This window comes from Balaenoptera physalus (genome assembly GCF_965194825.1).
Source record: "Balaenoptera physalus genome assembly, chromosome: 10".
Taxonomy (NCBI): domain Eukaryota; kingdom Metazoa; phylum Chordata; class Mammalia; order Artiodactyla; family Balaenopteridae; genus Balaenoptera; species Balaenoptera physalus.
In genome coordinates this window covers 42,965,100-42,987,512 of record NC_138889.1, presented here as the reverse complement: position 1 = coordinate 42,987,512, position 22,413 = coordinate 42,965,100, and the positions used below count along the sequence as shown (strand labels likewise).

General features: G+C 42.0%; 1 protein-coding gene across 1 annotated transcript in view; it reads right to left on the bottom strand.

The window, feature by feature from the left end:
* Nucleotides 1–4,213: 4,213 nt before the first annotated feature.
* The window catches only part of LOC309636698 (transmembrane 4 L6 family member 1-like), a 30,459-nt gene continuing 12,259 nt past the window's right edge, over nt 4,214–22,413 (bottom strand). Inside the window, exons 2-5 of the mRNA XM_082410100.1 lie at nt 20,785–20,850; nt 14,365–14,510; nt 9,999–11,243; nt 4,214–9,662 (exon numbers count right to left, since the gene is read on the bottom strand). Coding sequence (XP_082266226.1) covers nt 11,012–11,243; nt 14,365–14,510; nt 20,785–20,850 — 444 coding nt within the window. The 3' untranslated portion in view covers nt 4,214–9,662; nt 9,999–11,011. The remainder of the gene's footprint in view (nt 9,663–9,998; nt 11,244–14,364; nt 14,511–20,784; nt 20,851–22,413) is intronic.

Below are 22,413 nucleotides of genomic sequence, written 5' to 3'. Positions count from 1 at the left end.
AAAGATGCTTGGAGTGGCAGGAGAAGGTCGGAGGAAATGAGGCTTAAGTTTAATCTTAACGGATGCGTAGTTTTGCAGGCGGTCAAGGTGAGACAAGGCATTCTGGGCTGAGCATACAGCATGGCACAGGGGCAGAGGTGTCAGATGATAGAGGGTTTGATAGGTCACACGCCTGAGTCTGGCTGTATCTTGGCACAGGGATCACTGGAGGGTTTTAGAATCAGTCTTCTGTGTTGAAAGGTGACTTTGGCAACAATGTGTGGGATGGATTTAGGTGGAGACTGGAGGCAGGAAACCAGTGAAGAGGCCACTGCAATAGGTCAGGCAAGAACTAATGAGGGGCAGAAACAACACCACCAGCTAACATCGATTCAGAGCTTACTGTGTTTCTGACGCACAGTAGGTTCCCATTTTAGCTCATTTTATCCTAACAACATTCCTAGGAGGTAGGGAAACTGAGGCAGTTTGCCCAGGGTCGCACAGTCAGGGACGAAGCTGAGATAGAATGCCAGGTAGTAGCCCAAAGCTTATGTCCCACGACGAAGGGGATGGATTCTAGAGTCTTGTAGGATATTAAGTAATTAAAGGATAAGTTCCCAGTTTCCTCCCAGAACTGTCCAGCTCAGAGTGCTTGATTTGACTTGTGAGAGGGTCACCAGAGGCCCATCCAACTTCCCCTGGGCATGAAGGACAGGAGTCAGGCCAGCTGGGGTGGCAGCTGGGCCGGTTTTGTACTTCCTTTGAGCTTGGCTTGTTTTGCTGCTGTCTCGTCATACAAAAATGTCACTGGATTTGAATTATGAGAGTCATTGTAGCAGGCTGGTGCCAGCACGATGCATGACCAACACGCTCTCCAAATGAGAAGGAATGCTCCCTATGGGCTAAGTTTAGCGCTCATATGGCTAATTAGAAACTACAGAGAATGCCAGCATTTGAGATTTACCAGCAGCCTCCGTAAGGCGAAGCAGATGCCTCTGTTTTCTGTGAAGGACTAAATGAGAAGGAAATGAATTGTGACCACTTACCACTGAGCAACGAGCAAAACTTTCAAGACCAAAGTGACAAAAAGGGTTTAAGTTGGTATTTCCCAGATTATTTCTACCCAATAGAAATGTGAACTAATTTTAAGCTTTAAAATCAGACACACTTGTCAGCTATTAGTGATGGCTGTATTATCGTGCTTCTTTTCCCCAAATCGACCTGATTCTGCTCCATTGGCAGTTGGATGAAGCAGAAGCAAAGCAAGCAAGACAGCTTGGTCCTTGAGAATCTCTGTAAATGTGAGAAAACTCTAGCAGCTATCGTGTTCATACAATGGCCACAGGTCTTTTAAATTTTTTTATTGAAGTATAGTTGACCTACAATATTATATTAGTTTCAGACGTACAGTATAGTAATTCAGTATTTTTACAGATTATACTTCAGTAAAAGTTATTACAAGATAATGGATATAATTCCCTGTGCTGTACAATATATCCTTGTTCCTTATCTATTTTTTACATAGTAATTTGTATCTCTTAATCCCCCATGCCTATCCTGCTCTTCCCCATTCCCACTCTCCACTGGTAACCACTAGTTTGTTCTCCATATCTGTGAGTCTGCTTCTTTTTTTTGCTATATTCACTAGTTTGTTGTATTTTTTAGATTCCACATATAAGTGATATCATACAGTATCTGTCTTTCTCTATCTGACTTATTTCACTACGCACAATATTCTCTAGGTCCATTCATGTTGTGGTTTATAGGTCTTTTTGATGTGACAACATTCCTGGGGGCTTTGAACTTACTGTACTTTTGTGTCTTGTAATATAAGTCCACTGCTCCCCCCAACTAAATTAACAAAAACTTTACAAAATTTAAACAAAAATTAAATAGTTAAAATTTTTAAATTTCAGAAAGTTTTATTGGCAGCATTTTCATTATGTTTAAACTTGTAGATCTCAAGGAATCACTTCTTTGCTTCCTTTAGCTCTCTGATCAAAGCCATCTTGTCTGAGGGGTCTTCCCACCCACTGAATATAAATAAATACCAACATGCCTTTGCTCTGCCCACACCATTACTCCCTGATTCAGTTGCCCTGTTATTTTTCTCCATAATACTTAACAGCACCAATAAATGTGTTTGTCATTCATTTCTCCTTACTAACAAAAAGCTCCATGAGGGCAGGGACTTCATTTTGTTCACTGCTCTACCCCCAGTATCTAGAACAGTTCTTGGCCCATAGTAGATGCTCAGCAAATATTTATGGAATGACTTAATAAATAACTCCTAGCCTACTTCTAATTACATTAGTCTAATGCGTATGCAGAGTTCATGCTAGTCTTCAAGCGGCATATTCAAAAGCTGTCTATTTCATTCATCTCCTTTTTCCTCATGTCTTGCTGGTTGCCATGTGTTTGCAAAGTTATAGCACTCTTCACATGTGGCAGAATTTTCTTTGATTTTGAGAATCATTCCTACTGTCAAAGGTCTCAGCCATTAGAAGGTGCAATATTATCCTTTTCTTATCATTTTAACCTCCTTCTTAATCCTACTTTTGTTTCCATTGTAAAGATGCTCTTCTTAATAATCTTAGTAAATTCTTAGAACTATCCAATATGTCAGAAGGCAAAACCACTGCTGAGACCTCATGTTGGTCACAGGCACTTTGGCTCTGGAGTTCAGCTTTGCTTTTGTGGGAAAGTTCATACCTCCCAAGTTCACAAATAGACGAGTTTCTCCACTCCGAGGGATGCATAGCGTTATACCACTGTCCCTATTACCTGGCCTCCTTCGTGTGCCTCCTAGAGGCCTTAAGATGTCCAGCTTCCCCCTTTGCTGCTGCTGTTCCCTCTGCCTGGAATGGCCTTCCTTTCCCCAGCTCCAGCTCCTCTCCTCTCTGGGTCTTTCTCTTGTACTGGTCTTATCTTTTCAGCCAGGTTCTGATCAGTGAGATTCCATGTAAGGAACCATGGACTTGGAGTCAAAAGTTCACCTTTGAGCCTCATGTCTGCTTCATCTTGAGCAACCACCTCTGAGCCTTGGCTCCCTCCTTGGTAAAATGCTGATAACCATTTGTCCTTGGACAATGAGACATGACTGTTTTAGGGTCAGATACGACCGTATAGGAAAAGGACTTTGGAAATGATTCAGCTTATGCAAAGGTCCCAGACGTTATCATTAGAAGATTTTTGTGTGTTATGCTTGTAAAGGGAAAACACACTCACTGTTTTCCTTCAGACTATTCCATACGATACTCTGAACGCTTCTGTACTCTGATCACCAAATGTATGGTCATTTTTCCCACACCAGCCAATTCTGTGACACCAGTTGGGTGTCTGACAATTTAACTCAGTTCTGACACCACCTGGAGATAGCATGAGATCCCACAGGTTAATGGCTCAGTCTCACAAGACATCCCCTCCCCTTGTTGCCTGTAATTCCTACTACTGGCTATACATCAGACATTTCTATGCACCCTTCTTGGGTTTGATTAATTTGATAGTTTGGCTTAGAGAACTCAGGAAATCAGTTTACTTACTAGCTTACCTGCTTATTATAAAAGGATATAACCGAGGAAGAGCCAGATGGAGGAGAGTCCCGGGGCAAGGTATGTGGGCAGGGTTGTGGCGCTTCCATGGCCCCTCTGGGCTGCGCACACCACTCTCCCACCAGCACCGCCTCGTGTTCACTGACCCGGAAGCTCTCTGAACCTTCTTCTTTTGTTATTTTTCTGGAAGGCTCATTGCATAGGCACGATTGATTAAACCATTGGCCAGTGGTTACTGAACTCAGTCTCTAGCCCCTCTCCCTTCCTGGAGGTCAGGGGTGGGCATTGGGGGTGGAATTGAAAATTTCAACCCTCTAATCCTGGTTGGTTCCCCTGGCAGGAACCAACCTGAGGGGCTTTCCAAAAGTCACCTCATTAACACAAACTCAGCTGTGGTTTGAGAGAGTCTTGTGATGAATAACAAAAGGCACGTTTATCGCTTTTATCCCTTAGGAAATTCCACGGGTTTTAGAAGCTCTGTGCCAGAAATGGAGAAAGACCAAAATACCTATTTCTTATTATCAATCACACAGTCTCACAGGGCTGCCTCTAGAACAGTATGGCCCATGCTAAGAACTTCATATAAATCCCAGGTGATGGGTGGTGGTTGAGTGACAGAGTACATTTCAACTATAATTGCAAAATGAAACTCTGCCCAGAACTGGCTTTGTTTCCTTTTAGGAACCTCAGCACCTGGGCCAGGGTGATGAAAGGGGGGAAGAGAAAAAAGAAGGAAGCTGAGCTTTTAAAGAGCTTTGCATTCTGTCTGTATATACTACTTTGTATAATTACATTTCCGGAACTCCTTCCCTTTGCAGGTTTGGAACGTTTACTCATTCATTCTTTTGTTTATTCATTCACTAAACATTTAATGAGAACCATTATGCCCTGGGCATTATAGAATATGGTGCATAAGGTACATCCTGAATCACAGCTGGGTGGAGCAATCCTGTGTGACAGCAAGATGGGTGCCATGACGAGATATGTCCAGGGGTGGAGGGAACACCTAGTCCAAACCAAGGGGTTACCAATTATTCTCAGAGTATTGTTTGCATGGAGGGTAAGAGGGTACAGTGGGTGTGTGACAGCATGTGTTAAGGCAAGAAAACATTTAAGATAAAGGAATCCATTGGACTCTGCTGTTCTGTTCTTGAACCCATGTCTTCAGTCACTTTAGGGCTGAATTGCTGGTTTATCAGGGGTCGGGTGGCCTGGTCCTTGTCTCCATGACATGGAGTAATTTTTTTTTTTTAACATCTTATTGGAGTATAATTGCTTTACAATGGTGTGTTAGTTTCTGCTTTATAACAAAGTGAATCAGCTATACATATACATACATCCCCATATATCCTCCCTCTTGCGTCTCCCTCCCACCCTCCCTATCCCACCCCTCTAGGTGGTCACAAAGCACCGAGCTGATCTCCCTGTGCTATGCGGCTGCTTCCCACTAGCTATTTATTTTACATTTGGTAGTATATATGTGTGTGTGTATATATATATATATATATATATATATATATATATGTCCATGCCACTCTCTCAGACATGAAGTAATTTATTTAGACCTATTCTCGGCATAGCCTTGGAGGAAGAGGCCAAGTCAGGGTCCCTACATAAAAATCCCTGTGTTTCTCGACTGTGTCTTACTCATTTTAGCCATCTGTGGATAAGGTCTGATACTCAAACACAGGGAAAGCTAGTTGAATCTGTTGGGAAGGAAGAAATTTTCCTCTGCCCTTCTAGGTTCTTCTGGCTTAAGAATTAAATTGATAGGAGAGAGATTAACAGGAGAAAATGAAACAAAAGTTTAATAACATGTATATATGGGAGAGCCCCAGGAAAACTGAATATCTCACCAAAATGGCTGAAAGCCTGACCTTAAATATCATCTTCGGCTAAAGACAAAAGATGGTGTTGGGGGTAGTGGTTTGGGACTTCAGAGGGGATGAAGGTAATGCACATGAAGATGGAAAAGCAAATGTTTGGTAAATAAATGTTTGCTGGGCCACGCAGAGACAATGGGACACAGGGTGGATTCTGATCTCTAGCCCCGGCCTAGAGTTTCCCCACCACCCCAGACCATATTCCTTGCAGATATCTCTGGTGATGCTCTATTCTGGGAGCAGGCCCTCTATCTAAATTATTTTAGGAAGTTAGGGTGAAGGTCAAAGTCTCTTCCTCAGTCTCTTTGGGCTTTGATTGTTTTCAGCTGGAAATAATCCACATGACGAAAAGACATTTTGGGGTGGCAACTTTTGCTCCCCTACAAGTTTGTTTCCAATTTTGGATAATTTTACATCTCCTAGACTGCAGCTTGGGTAGGTTGGGAAGCTCAAAGCCTCATAGTTAAAGAAACCCATTTCTGGGACTTCCCTGGTGGTCCAGTGGTTAAGACCTCGCCTTCCAATGCAGGGGGTGTGGGTTTGATCCCTGGTCGGGGAGCTAAGATCCCGCATGCCTCGCGGCCAAAACCCAAAAAATATAAAGCAATATTGTAACAAAATTCAATAAAGACTTTAAAAATGGTCCACATTAAAAAAAAAAACTTAAAAAAAACCCATTTCCCTGTTTTTTCTTTTCTTTTTTAATAACAATAAGTTTAATAAAAATTTAAATTTAAAATAATAAATTATTTAAAACAAATAATTTTGGGCATGCTCATTGTTACTGGGGTATCTGCCTCTAGCTCTTTCAAGATACAGAGCAAGGAAATATATGTACAGTTGTCCCTTGGTATCTGCCTAGGATTGGTTCTAGGACTCCAGCAGATACCAAAATTTGAGGCTGCTCATGACCCTTATATAAAAATGGCATAGTATTTGCATATAACCTACACACATCCTTCTGTATCCTTTCAATCATGTCTAGATTACTTACATATCTAATACAATGTAAATGCTATGTAAAAAGTTGTAGCAAGCTCAAATTTTTGCTTTTTGGAACTTTCTGGAGTTATTTTTTTCCCAAATATTTTCAATCTGAGTTGAATCTGTGGATGCAGAACCTGTGGATACAAAAGGTCAAATGTATGTATAATAAACCCATGCGTATATACACATCTGCATTTCTGTAACTATCCATGTGTATCTATATTAAGGTAAACATGAATTTATACTATGTCTCTTTTTATTTTAGAATAGTTTTAGAATTACAGAAAAATTGTATCAATAGTACAGTGAGTTCCCATATACCCCTCACCCTGTTTCCCTTATGTGAACATCTTACATTTCCATGGTACCTTTGTTACAACTAAGAAATCAGTGTTGGTACATTTCTATTAACCAATCTCTACATTTTATTCGAATTTCACTAGTTTTCTGACTAATGTCCTTTTTCTATTCCAGGACCCCACCTAGGATCTGATATTACATTTAGTTGTCATGCCTCCTTGGGCTCCTCTTGGCTGTGACAGTTTCTTAGATTTTCCTTGTTTTTGGTGACCTTAACAATTTTGAGGAGTGTTGGTCAGATATTTTGCAGAATGTCCCTCAGTTTGTTTGTCTGATATTTTTCTCATAGTTAGAATGGGTTTATGGATTTTAGGAGGTCACACAGTTGAAGTGCCCTTATCATATAATATCAGGAGTACTTGCTATCAACATGATTTATCACTGATGATATTAATCTCAATTAAAATGTCTCCTGCCCAAAGTGGTATTTTCTAGTTTTCCCCACTCTAAAATTACTTTCCCCCCACCTTCCATACTCTATTTTTTGGAAGCACAGTCTACACTAAAAGGGGTGGGGTACTGAGCTCCATTTCAAAGAGACAGGAGTATCTATATAAATTATTTGAAATTTATCTCTAAGGAAGATTTGTCTCTTTCTCCCTATTTATTTAATCAATCATTTATTTATATCAGCGTTGACTCAGATATTTATTTTATACTTGGGCTAGAATCTAATACTATGTTATTTATTTTGTTGCTCAATTTGTTTCTGCTTTGGCCCTTGGGAGCCATTTCAGGTTGGCTCCTGTGTCCCCTTGGTTTGTTTATTTTCATGTCCTGCTTTTTGTTTTCTGAGCACTTCCTTGCTTTCTGGCACAGCAATATGCTCCAAGCTCATCTTTATTCTTCATTCTCACCCCTAGAATCAGTCATTTCTTCAAGGAGCCCTAGTTGCTTTTAGTAGAGAATGGCATTAGAAACCAAGACCTTGGCACTGGGTGTGCTCATTGCTACTGGGCTGTCACTGCTTCTAGCTCTCTCAGCAGGAAATATGTATGTATAATAACCCATGCATACACACATATTTCTGTATTTATCCATCTGTATCTATGTTAAGCCAAACATGAGTTTATATTGATGTCCTTGACTCTAATCCAGTACTACATGGATTATTCTAGCCTTCCCTCTTTGCTTATCTGTGAGAATTTTCCCTATAACAGTGAGAAACCTGGCTTCCACCATCCACCATTCAACTCCATTATATATGCGCAGCTGTTTCATAATTGTTAACTCATACCCCTGTGAGAAGCAGTTTTAGAGTACAGTGTTTATATACAATTCCCTTTGTCCTTAGCCTTATAGTTTCTAGTCAAATCAAGGTTTCCAAAATTTCCAAAGCTATTTAGGTTAGTTTCATTTTCTTCCCCCCACCCCACTCCCTATAGGACATCTCCCTCCTTTAAAATTATTTCTTCCCATTTGACTTGGGAGAAATACTGGATGTTGGTTTGTCAATGAGCCTTTGAACCATGACATTTCTCTCAAGTCAGTGTCATAACTATAAGAGCTTTTCGCCAGACATGGCAGACAGATAAGTGTTCTAGATCATTTTCATAAAATGGTAAAATCTCTTTTTTCACATGTTTTATAATTATAAAAGTCTAAGTGCTCATTCTGGAAAATGTGGAAATTGTTATACTATAGCAAAGTGTAAAGAGTAAAGAATCTCTAAACTCACCATGAAGAGCTATTTTCTTCATATTTCCAGTAACAGATGCACCATGTTATATAAACACTGTAAACATCCAGAATATGAGTTTGGAAAAAGCAATGTCAGTCAACTCTGATCTGGAAAACATGTGGTTTCTCTTGAGAAAGTAAGGAACTTAAAAAGATGAGATATGCTTGAAGACACAGAGATTGAAGTGGAAATTACCACCTCCCCTGCTTCTGCCTTACATCTGGGTAGTTATGTGCTGAAAAAATTCCCTCCACATAAACCCCTTCTTTCAGAACTGAGAGCCCCGTCCATCCTTCCTTTCTCCAGGCACTTTGCTTTGCACATTGTAGGAACTCAGGAAATAATTGTCATGTAGCTGAAGTAGACCTAAGTCAGCCTCAAAAATCAACTGTTTCTATTTAATTTCAGATGTATTTTAATTTATTTTTCATTTGGCAATAAACTCTTTTTTTAGTGGATTAATCATGACTCATTTTATAGCTGGCCCTACATTTAAAATGTTGGCTCTTTCCACCCTCCAAAGCCCTTGATGGAGCACATTAGCCGAACTCTGTTGCCTTTATGAGCTGGGGCCCACTTTATTGGCCACAGAATGTTTGTACTTTGGTGTCTCTAACTCCAAGTTCCTTTTACTCACCAAAGGAAGAACCACAAGAGGGACTTTTGCCAGAGGCAGAAAACCTTTCTCCTCCCTTGCTTCAAATCTATCACTTTACACAGAGGGTGTTTTAATGGGGAAAAGCTAATAAAACTTTTTGCTTTGGATTTTTTCCCTCCCAGGGAAACAGTATTTGGGCCATATAGGGCCATTCAATCTGACGGACCAACTTTAAAGACTTCCCCTCCCTAAGCCCAGTTTTCTCACAGGGATGACAACCTCAGCATTGTTAGGGCTGAGGGAACAGTCTCGGGCGCCAGTTCAGTTCTGGGCTCATTGCAGGGTTCTGGGTACCTCTCTTTCTGGGGGTTGTATCTGCTTTGTGTCAGTGGGAGGGCTAAAGGGAAGCTGAAGGAACAGCCTGGGGTAGCAGGGCAGCCAGGCATTTGTGACATCAGTAGGGCCACCTTCATTTGAGTAGGATAAACGTTTCTGTACAAGGCAGTGGTCCAGCTTGAGTGGGGGGCTGAGATCCAGCCTGTGCCTGGCTTGCCCGCGCCCTGGTGTGGGACTGTGTATGGGTGTCTGAGGGCTGCTGTAACAAACTACGACTAACTGGGTGTCTTAAAACAACAGAGGGCTTCCCTGGTGGCGCAGTGGTTGAGAATCTGCCTGCTAATGCAGGGGACACGGGTTCGAGCCCTGGTCTGGGAAGATCCCACATGCTGCGGAGCAACTAAGCCCGTTAGCCACAGCTACTGAGCCTGCGTGTCTGGAGCCTGTGCTCCGCAACAAGAGAGGCCACGATAGTGAGAGGCCCACGCACCGCGATGAAGAGTGGCCCCCACTTGCCACAACTAGAGAAAGCCCTCGCACAGAAACGAAGACCCAACACAGCCAAAAATAAATTAATTAAAAAAAAAAATCTTCATAAAAAAAAAACAAAAAAAAAAACCAACAAAAAAACAACAGAAACTTGGGAATTCCCTGGTGGTCCATTGGTTAGGACTCTGTTCTTTCACTGCCGAGGGCACGGGTTCAATCCCTGTTTGTGGAACTAAGATCCTGCAAGCTGCATGGCATGGCCAAAACAAACAAACAGACAAACAAACAACCCCAGCAATGTATCCACTCATAGTTCTGGAGGCTAGAAGTCTGAAATCGAGATGTGGCTGGTCCTGGAGTCTCAGAGGGACAATCTGCACCATGTCTCTCTCTTAGCTTCTGATGGTTGCCAGCAATCTTTGGCATCACTTGGTTTGTGGCAGCATAACTTCAATTTCTGCCTACATCTTCATGTGGCCTTCTCTGTGCGTGTTTCTTCTCTTCTTACAAGGACACTGGTCACATTAGATTTAGAGTCCACCCTAATCTAGTATGACCTCATTTTAACTAATCACATCAACAAATACCCTATTTCCAAATAAGGTCACTTCTGAGGTTCCTGTTAAATACGAATTCTGGGGGGAACATTATTCCACCCCAAATGGGCATCAACCTGGAGGAGAAGGCACCTTTTAAAAATTTGCCTTTGGCTCTGTTTACTTACCAAGCTGTATAGCATTTGCTTTTTTTTCTTATTTGTACAAAGTTGGATATCATCTGTGGAAGCAGTCAGCTATGCAAGATCCATTAGTGTGCAAGCTTCCTGAAGCAGAAACCCTATCTGATGCCTCTTTGGGAACTGCCATGGCTTGTATGGTAGATTGAGTTCTTAAAAGTGTTTGTTTCAAGAAAGACAAATACCATATGATATCACTGAAATATTCACCAAATCCAGTCCTTCTGAAGCCGGGGAATTCTGCCAATCAGTTGTGATTTCTTAGGCTGGTCATAAGCCAGTTATGGTCACCTGAAAGAAAATTAAAACCCAAGTGGCAAATGAAGTTCGACATTTCAAAAGGCACTTCCTGGTTACTGGATTACCTCTGGGAGTGTGAGGTTGGGGCAGGAGGGAGATGTGAGAAACAGGTCAGGGGAAATGACTTGAACATTCCTGGGTTCTAGAAGCACCAACCTGTCCTTTTCGGACGCATGTACCACAGAAGATATCACAGAGTCCACTGACGACTTGGCTGAGGCAAAGGACAGCTTCTACCACGCCGATCCCCAGCAGGATGGAGAACAAGACCACGTTCCAGAGGACGATGTGCTCAGGCTCTTGGCAGGTAGCCCAGGTGGGCTGGTTGAGTAAGTAGCTGTTCCTGCCAGGACAGGGGAGACAATTAGCCTGGCTTTGAGAGACAGGAAAGGGAGAGAGCTGCCATTTACAAGCATGTGAGAGGCACTAGTCTATTACAGCGCTCTCATCTTCATAAGGATAGTACATTCATGATTGCCCATTGGTCGAGGGTCGAACACACCATCTTTCCCTGTAACAGCACAGCATCTGAGCAAGGCACTGTGGGTACAGACATAGCCAGGAAGAAGCGGGAAATTGTGTGGTGCAAGATTTGGACTGCTCTAAAGATCTCAGGGGCAGTAAGGATTGGTTAAGGGCTCAGGCTCTGAAGTCCCACAGACCCAGATCCTAACTCCAGCTTCTTCACTAGGAAGTTCTTGATAAGCTTTGTCAGGGAGGGATAAAATGTCCCCCTCTACATGTCTTGAGTTCCTGTGGCTGGACTAATAATAAAATTGGCACAACACAGATTAACAGGAGAAAGAGAAACAAAATTTAATGCATGCCCCTGGAGGTCTCGTAGAAATGAGACCTAAAGTAGTGGCCAAAGGAGGCAACTTTTTTTTTTTCCTTTGGCCACACCCCACGCAGCTTGTGGGATTTTAGTTCTCCAGCCAGGGATTGAACCCAGGCCCTCCGCAGTGAGAGCGCAGAGTCCTAACCACAGGACCACCAGGGAATTCCCCAAAGAAGGCAGCTTTTACACTCTTCAGACAAAGAAACAAATTTGAGAGAAATTGACAGGACAAAGAAACTTAGGTTTGGGTGCTTAATTAGTAAAGAATCTAAACAGTTCGAGCTTGGTAGTAAATTAAGGAAGTAACAAGGCCTGTTGATACAGACTCCTTGGCCCTGAACTCTCTATCTCTGGCAATAAGGGTGTCCTTCTAGCCCCCGATGTCGGGGGTGCACCTTTCACGTGAGAGATTTATTTCCCGCTTTCAGGGAGACAAGAGAGGAGGGTCAGAATGGGCTTCTTGCATCATCTCTTTCTTAAGTAACTTTCACTCAAAATAATCAATATACCATTGATTGATATATGTGTCAATATGCAGCCTTCCCTGGCCCCAATAGTTTCCTAAGTGTTTCTGTATATCAGCTTCCTTATATGTAAAATGGGGCTAGAAAATAACATCAATACCATTGAGTGGGTTGGGAGGATTAGATATTAGCACAGTGTCTGCCATGCAGTAGGCACTGTGGGCAATATATTTATAATTATTATCATAAAACGGGGAGGTCTAGAGGTTTAGAGTAGCTGGAGAGGGTTTCGTGGGGGAAGGATGGAGTCACCTGGCCTTGAAGGAGGCAGCAACCAAGGGGAGGGCAGTGCATTATCAGAGGAAACAGCAGGCAAGCAAAAACTCTAAGGAATATTTGGAATCAGAAGGTTCTCGTTGGACAAAGAGAAAACGGAATAGGTTTTCAGGCCCTGTTTCATAGAGTTATATATTATTTGGTATCTCTGTCTTCACCCATATCCATGCTCGTCTACTGAGTTCTCAATGAGATTGCAAGTTCCTTAAATGTAAAGATTTCTTGGCCTTAATGAGTATTTTACATTTTACAAAGCCCCTCCGGCTCATCTACAGCGAAAGGATTGAAGGGGAAAATGGAGCTGGGATGCTTGCTGGAGGGCTGGTGTAGACACGGAAGCAAAGGGTGTTGCAAATTTGAAACGGGGTGATGACAGACTAGGCGAAGAGCAGCGGCCAGATTCAAGGTGCACTGGTGAGGTAGAACTCACAGGATTTGGTGGTGGATTGAACTTGGGATGCAGAAGGGAGAATAATCAATGACTCACAGGTTTTGGGTGCCATCTAATGGGCTGGGGATGACAGAGAGGAAATTGGCAAGGGAACATCAAGGGTTTGGACATTTAAATATTGAAATGATCTGAAATTCGCAAGAGGAAATTTCAAAGAGGTAATTTGGTATCTGAGTCAGGAATTCAGAAGAAAGATCTGGGCTGGAGATAGACATTTGGGGATTATTTATATGGGTAGATGGAGGGTTCTGAAAGCCATGGGGATGGATGAGCTCTACCAGGGAGAGAACATGAAATGAGAAGAGAAGCAGTGTCTTTCTCAATCAGTGGTGCTGGGTTTCTTTCCTTATTCCTTTAGGAAAATCAGTGGGCATCACAGGGGCTGCCATTTAAGGATATTTGTGCAACCCTGCAGTGTAAACCCTGACAGTTGGTTTTTCTTTTTGTAATGCAAGTGCCTGATTTAAGCTTTGATTGTGAGGCATCCGCTTGAAAGAGGGCTATCTCAGATCAACACAGTGCCAGCTTCACACTTAGGTAAAAGCCTGACTGAGGCTCCTTTGTTTTAGCGATCTTGGTTGATTTCAATAACCGACCTTTTGGGCCACTTATTTTTTCTATTCCTGTGTTTTAAATTCCTGCTTTTATGTTGTAAGTTCATCAGTAAAGAGTGAACCTGCGAAACACTAGACCCCCAGCCTCAAACCCGATAAAAGCAGAACCCCAGGCCCATGCACCTGCGCTCCCTACCCCCCCACCTCCCCTCCCTCCTGACCTTGCTGTGTGACCCCAGGTGTGCTGTGTCCTGTATGTAAGAAATCTTTATTTTTTCAAAGTTTCTTGATGGTTCTTGCTAAAGGGCGTCTTGCAATCATAATAAGAATCACAAGGGCTGGTCCAACCACAACATTGCTTATTGATAGGCTGAGATCGTCACAAAACAAACCCCAAATCTGACTATTCTCTCCCCAGTTAGACTGTGAACAGGCAAGTTGTAAATAGGCAAGTGGTCTTATCCTTCTTTTGGAATCCCTTCTCTTATCACAGCGCCTAGTCAGTACTAAGCAAGCCCTCAGCACGTGCTCACCTGTGTTTAATGGGGCAAATGAAGTCAAGGTATTGTACTGAATACCTTGGGTGAACTGCCTAATTCATGGGCACACCTTGCCTTGGCCAATCACCTCTAGAGATTGGTGATTTGGGAATAAAAGTGTCAATCTGGTACAGAGAGAGGAGCAAGACACCAAGTATGAATGGAGGTACCTGGCCCCACTACTGCATAGTCAGTTCTCAGAGCACACACTCTTTCTTGGTGGTCATCACGGTATCATCTTTAGATGTTAGACACGGACCCAAGGCCATAAATGCTACTCACTCCAGGGAGTAATTCCTGAACGGGTAGGTGTAGTTTCCACTGCCTGTGTCACAGAGGGGGCCACTGAGCAAACCCAGTGAAGAAATGACCACACAATACACGGCGCCCACGGTGCCCTGTATGGCCAGGAGCACAGGGAACAGCATCTGAAATAGAACAGAATCAGAAATTCAGTGCAGCAATGCAGAGGGAGGTGGTGGTCCTTTTGAAAGATCCATCCTGAGCTTCCTGGCAAATTGAAGAGGGGAATCGATCTTGTGGGCATCCCTGTTTTGCTTCCCAAATGCACACAAAAAAATGGGGGCACTAGAGCTGAGAAGACCTATGTCCATTCATCTGCTCCATTTGCAATTCTTTTTTTTAAACATCTTTATTGGAGTATATTTGCTTTACAATGTTGTGTTAGTTTCTGCTGTATAACAAAGTGAATCAGCTATACGTATACATATATCCCCATATCCCCTCCCTCTTGCGTTTCCCTCCCACCCTCCCTATCCCACCCCTCTAGGCTGTCACAAAGCACGGAGCTGATCTCCCTGTGCTATGCGGCTGCTTCCCACTAGCTATCTATTTTACATTTGGTAGTGCATATATGTCAGTGCCACTCTCTCACTTCTCCCCAGCTTACCCTTCCCCCTCCCCATGTCCTCAAGTCCATTCTCTTCGTCTGTGTCTTTAGTCCTATCCTGCCCCTAGGTTCTTCAGAACCTTCTTTTTTTTTTTTTTTTTTTAGATTCCATATATATGTGTTAGCATATGGTATTTGTTTTTCTCTTTCTGACTTACTTCACTCTGTATGACACACTCTAGGTCCATCCACCTCACTACAAATAACTCAATTTCATTTCTTTTTATGGCTCAGTAATATTCCATTGTATATATGTGTCACATGTTCTTCATCTATTCATCTGTCGATGGACACTTAGGTTGCTTCCATGTCCTGGCTATTGTAAATAGTGCTACAATGAACATTGTGGTACATGACTCTTTTTGAATTATGGTTTTCTCAGGGTATATGCCCAGTAGTGGGATTACAGGGTCATATGGCAATTCTATTTTTAGTTTTTTAAGGGACCTCCATACTCTTCTCCATAGTGACTGTATCAATTTACATTCCCACCAACAGTGCAAGAGGGTTCCCTTTTCTCCACACCCTCTCCAACATTTGCTGTTTCTAGATTTTCTGATGATGCCCATTCTGACCAGTGTGAGGTGATACCTCATTGTAGTTTTGATTTGCATTTCTCTCAGAATTAGTGATGTTGAGCAGCTTTTCATGTGCTTCTTGGCCATCTGTATGTCTTCTTTAGAGAAATGTCTATTTAGGCCTTCTGCCCATTTTTGGATTGGGCTGTTTGTTGTTTTGATATTGAGCTGCATGAGCTGTTTGTATATTTTGGAGATTAATCCTTTGTCAGTTGCTTCATTTGCAAATATTTTCTCCCATTCTGAGGGTTGTCTTTTCGTCTTGTTTATGGTTTCCTTTGCTGTGCAAAAGCTTTGAAGTTTCATTAGGTCCCATTTGTTTGTTTGTTTTTGATTTTATTTCCATTTCTCTAGGAGGTGGGTCAAAAAGGATCTTGCTGTGATTTATGTCATAGAGTGTTCTATGTTTTCCTCTAAGAGTTTTTTTTTTATTCAAACAGAAAGTCACAAAAATTATAATCATCCTCATCAGTTCACTCAGTCCCATGTAATTAATTTTTTTTTCATCTTGATCTTTTGTTAGCACTTTTATGAGTTCATCAGTTTTTCATTAGAGTTCTGAAAATGCTTATTCATTCAGTTCAGCAGTACAATCAGTTACCAGAAACCTGTACTTGTCAGAGTCTTTTCCATGAATTCCTTGAAGATGAAACCCTTTTATAGGAACATATTTGCAAAAGCATCAGAGTACACCCAGAACTGCCTGTAAATGACAAAAGACTGAAAAATGACCACGGTTAAAGATTTGATGAAAGTTCATAATAATGCAATTGACAAGGAAATTTAGTTATTTCTGAGATGATATACATTTTAAAGTAATAACTAGAATTATGACTTATAACATTATACCAGAATATATAAGATTTTTAGAAATTTCATGTAATGTCTGAAACATTTATATTAACTTATTTCTACACAAATAACCCAAAGAAAGTTTAGTATTAGTAGGTTTTCTTTGATTTTTTTTTTTGTGTGTGTGTTTTATATTGCAGGTTCTTATTAGTCATCAATTTTATGCACATCAGTGTATACATGTCAATCCCAATCGCCCAATTCAGCACACCACCATCCCCACCCCACCGCGGTTTTCCCCCCTTGGTGTCCATACGTTTGTTCTCTACATCTGTGTCTCAAATTTGGCCTTGAAAACCGGTGCATCTGTACCATTTTTCTAGGTTCCACATACATGCGTTAATATACGATATTTGTTTTTCTGTTTCTGACTTACTTCACTCTGTATGACAGTCTCTAGATCCATCCACATCTCAACAAATGACTCAATTTCGTTCCTTTTTATGGCTGAGTAATATTCCATTGTGTACATGTACCACATCTTCTTTATCCATTCATCTGTCGATGGGCATTTAGGTTGCTTCCATGACCTGGCTATTGTAAATAGTGCTGCAATGAACATTGGGGTGCATGTGTCTTTTTGAATTATGGTTTTCTCTGGGTATATGCCCAGTAGTGGGATTGCTGGGTCATATGGTAATTCTATTTTTAGTTTTTTAAGGAACCTCCATACCGTTCTCCATAATGGCTGTATCAATTTACATTCCCACCAACAGTGCAAGAGGGTTCCCTTTTCTCCGCACCCTCTCCAACATTTGCTGTTTGTAGATTTTCTGATGATGCCCATTCTGACTGGTGTGAGGTGATACCTCATTGTAGTTTTGATTTGCATTTCTCTAATAATTAGTGATGTTGAGCAGCTTTTCATGTGCTTCTTGGCCATCTGTATGTCTTCTTTGGAGAAATGTCTCTTTAGGTCTTCTGCCCATTTCTGGATTGGGTTGTTTGTTTCTTTGATATTGAGCTGCATGAGCTGTTTATATATTTTGGAGATTAATGCTTTGTCCATTGTTTCATTTGCAAATATTTTCTCCCATTCTGAGGGTTGTCTTTTCTTCTTGTTTATGGTTTCCTTTGCTGTGCAAAAGCTTTGAAGTTTCATTAGGTCCCATTTATTTATTTTTGTTTTTATTTCCATTACTCTAGGAGGTGGATCAGAAAAGATCTTGCTGTGATTTATGTCAAAGAGTGTTCTTCCTATGTTTTCCTCTAAGAGTTTTATAGTGTCCAGTCTTACATTTAGGTCTCGAATCCATTTTGAGTTTATTTTTGTGTATGGTGTTAGGGAGTGTTCTAATTTCATTCTTTTACATGCAGCTGTCCAGTTTTCCCAGCACCACTTATTGAAGAGACTGTCTTTTCTCCATTGTATATCTTTGCCTCCTTTGTCATAGATTAGTTAACCATAGGTGTATGGGTTTATCTCTGCACTTTCTATCTTGTTCCACTGATCTATGTTTCTATTTTTTGTGCCAGTACCATATTGTCTTGATGACTGTAGCTTTGTAGTATAGTCTGAAGTCAGGGAGTCTGATTCCTCCAGCTCCGTTTTTTTCCCTCAAGACTGCTTTGGCTATTCGGGGTCTTTTGTGTCTCCATACAAATTTTAAGATGATTTGTTCTAGTTCCATAAAAAATGCCATTGGTAATTTGATAGGGATTACATTGAATCTGTAGATTGCTTTGGGTAGTATAGTCATTTTCACAATATTGATTCTTCCAATCCAAGAACATGGTATATCTCTCCATCTGTTGATATCATCTTTAATTTATTTCATCAGTGTCTTATAGTTTTCTGCATACAGGTCTTTTGTCTCCCTAGGTAGGTTTATTCCTAGGTATTTTATTCTTTTTGTTGCAATGGTAAATGGGAGTGTTTCCATAATTTCTCTTTCAGATGTTTCATCATTAGTGTATAGGAATGCAAGAGATTTCTGTGCATTAATTTTGTATCCTGCAACTTTACCAAATTCATTGTTTAGCTCTAGTAGTTTTCTGGTGGCATTTTTAGGATTCTCTATGTATAGTATCATGTCATCTGCAAACAGTGACAGTTTTACTTCTTCTTTTCCAGTTTGGATTCCTTTTATTTCTTTTTCTTCTCTGATTGCTGTGGCTAAAACTTCCAAAACTATGTTGAATAATAGTGGTGACAGTGGGCAACCTTGTCTTGTTCCTCATCTTAGAGGAAATGGTTTCAATTTTTCACCATTGAGAATGATGTTGGCTGTGGGTTTGTCATATATGGCCTTTATTATGTTAAGGTAAATTCCCTCTATGCCTACTTTCTGGAGGGTTTTTATCATAAATCGGTGTTCCATTTGCAATTGTAACGAATGAAATCACGCACTACAAAACTGTAAGCAGGAAATGTAACTTATTCATCACTGTACTCTTAGAGCCTACACACTGCCTGGCACATAATATACGTGTGCTGCCAGTCTCCTTGTCTGCACTCACAGCAGACATCAGTAATTGATCTCAGCACTCTTCCCCTAGAAGAAAAAGCACCACAGTCCTCAAAGCAGAACAACTGACCAATTGGTATTGGCTTTGTTTGAAACCTAAATGAAACCTACTCACCATCCTGGTGGTGGGTGTTCAGTAAGTGTTGTATGATTGGATGAATAAATGAATAGTCATTTTTCTAATGCCTGAGTCAGCGGTCAACACAGGGCCTTGTACTGTGTACAAACTCCATAAACCTGTTGACTGGATGGGTGAATGAGTGTGACAGCGAGGCAAGTGTCTGGGAGAGGCGACCTTCTGGCATATTAGTGCATTAAATTGGGGCAAAGCTGAGGGACTCGTTTGCTTCAAAGCATGAGCTCTTATTCCTGACACGTCCATGTTGTGTCTTTCTTACCACAGGAAGTGAGGGAGGGGCTGGCTGGAGTTGAATGGAATGACTCAGGGAGCTCCTTGGAGATGGTCCTCAAATGACCTGGTGGCTAAGGTCTCTGTGGAGGGTCTGACTGGGGACTGCAAGGGTTGGGAGAGGGGACTCTGGGAGCAGAAAAGAAGTGAGACAGTGTATGAACTAGGAATATAAGAACAGTGAACAGCTTGCTGTGAGCAGGGACCTTGGTAAGCAGGTTTGTATGTGGGAAAGAGCACGATCTTGGGGGTCAGGAGACCAAGACGAGTCCCAGCTCAGCCAGACCTGACTTCACTGGGTGTGTCTTGAGAGCCGACCATGTGTCAGGCATCTGGGAGTATGTAGATGATAACTGTGGACCTTGCCTTGAAGAAAGCAGCTTATACTCTTCCTGGAGTTGCGTAAATAGTCCTATATGTCCATTCCAGCTCTAAGATTACAGCCATGCGAATCTGGGCAGGCCACTCAGCCTCTCTGGACTTTTCCTTTCCTATTCATCAAACGTAGACAAGTTTGTAAAATTTGTGGTGACATTTCCATTGGTTTCTTCCAGCAGTGTTGGGCAGTAGAAAGAGCAGTGGTATAAGAGGGCCACATGTCAGGAACAAGACATAAATACATAATGGATACACTTACAGAGTGTCAGCCTTCTATCCTTCATGGGGCGATGGTAAGAGAGTATCTGTGAAAGAGTTTTTGACAGTAAAATCTCCAATTCCCTTCTTGCTCAAATCCCAGTTCTAGGATGTGTTAATCTACTGGCTATTAGGGAAATGAGAAAACCAGAGGATGGAGGGTCCTAGACCTTCCCACAGACAGACAGACAGATAGAAACAACCAACCAAACCCTGGCAGGCTGGTCCACCAGAGCTCACAGGCTTTGTGTGTTAACAGCTCTCTTTATACCCTCTCCAGGCTCATTCTTCCTGGGATCTCATGCAATAACCCTCATCACTGTTGGAGAGAGCCCTGCATAATATCACTGTACTTTAAAAGGAAGTATTAGTCACTTAGATGTGGAATCTAAAAAATAATACAAGTGGATATATATGCAAAACAGAAACAGACTCACAGATACAGAAAATAAACTCATGGTTCCCAAAGGGGAGAGGGAAGTGGAGTGGGACAAATTAGGCATATGGGATTAACAGATACAAATTATTATGTATAAAATAGATAACCAACAAAGATATACCATATAGCACAAGGAATTATACCCATGATCTTGTAATAACCTGTAATGCAGTATAATCTGCAAAAATACTGAATCACTATGCTCCACACCTGAAACTAACACAATATTGTAAATCAACTATACTTCAATAAAACTAAATAAATGAAAGGAGGGTATTAGAAGTGCTAGACTATGGTCAATGGGTTAATAGTCTGGCCTTCAGCAGAGAGAAAGCTTGCAGCCTAGGAAGTAAGCCCTTTTGGGGGTATGGGTGGGAGTCTAAACATTCTGTAGACCCCACAGTACTTACCCCACATCTGTGACCACAGCAGTCCTCTCCACCTCCCCTCAACAGCATCAGTGCTGGCACCATAACCTGTGGCAAAGAAGATGCTCTTGTAATGAAGGGAATGTTACCTTTTCAGAACAAAGTTCCAAAACTCAAGCTATTTAAAAATGTCTAATGATTCCTCATTGCCTGTAGGACACAACACAGGTCCTGGACATTGTATGTGAGCCCTCATGCCCTGCTCCTGACCTGCCACCAGAGCCTCACCTCTCCTCCATCGAGACCTCTTGACACAACACCTTATGGGCCCCCAGGAGAGACCTGGGACCTTCCTGCCTCTGGGCTTTTGAATATGCCCTTCACCCTTTGCCATCAGATAAACTCCTATTCACCCACAAAGGGTCAATTCAAATGTTATCTTTTGTAGTAGGCTGAACAAAACGGCTTCCCGCCCCCCCTCGCCAAAGATATATTCACTTCTGAATCCTGGGACCTGTGAATATTACCTTATATGACAACAGATATGATTGAGTTGGGATCTTTATTATTTATTTATTTACTTATTTTTGACTGCCTTGGGTCTTCGTTGTGGTGCGTGGGTTTTTCATTGTGGTGGCTTCTCTTGTTGCAGAGCGCAGGCTCAGTAGTTGTGGCGCACAGGCTTAGTTGCTCCGCGGCATGTGGGATCTTCCCAGACCAGGGCTCAAACCCGTGTCCCCTGCATTGGCAGGCGGATTCTTAACCACTGCGCCACCACCAGGGAAATCCCTGAGTTGGGAATCTTAACAGAAGGAGTTTATCCTGGATTATCTGGGTGAGCCCTAAATGCAATCACATGTATCCCTATAAGAGAGAAGCAGAAGGAGTTCTGAGAGACACACAGAGGAGAAGGTGATATGGAGACAGAGGCAGAGACTGGAGTAATGTCTTTACAAGCCAAAGAATGCCAACAGCCACCAGAAGCTGCAAGAGGCAAGGAATGATTTTCCCTTACAGCTGAGAACAGGGGGCCCCGCCAACACATTTACTGAGAGTTTCTGGCCTCCAGAACTGTGAGAGAATAGATTTCTGATGTTTTAAGCCACCAAGTTTGTGGTAATTTATTATAGCAGCTATGGGAAACCAATACATCTCGTCTTTGTAGTGTTCCGTGACCCCCACATCCACCCCCGGCAAAATGAATGGTTCCTTCCTTCCAGTCACTCCATCCTGTCGCACTGAGCGTGCTCATTCTCCTTTTACCACTGGGTTCTGAGTGCTGGTTCAGCAGCGCCTACCACAGTGCCCAACATGGAATCAGGACCCGGTGGTATGGTGGTAAAATCTATGATGACATTTCACCATGTTTCTTCTGGCACTGTGGGGTAGGAGGAAGGTAGGGACATGATAGGGCCATGGGTCAGGAGCAAGAAATAAATACATAATGGATGAACTTAACTTTATAAGAAAACTCACCTCACCCTGAGAGATAGTTGGTAAATGTGTTTGCTGATGCAGGCATCTGGGAAATCCCTACTTCTCACCAAGGTGACCAAGACGTACCCTGGGGAATATATGGGTATGTGATTGATGCTAAAGATGACTGTTGCCTACACGGATGTATTCTTTCACCTGATAGTCTAAGGTGGTGGTGGCGGTTGCAAACTCTCA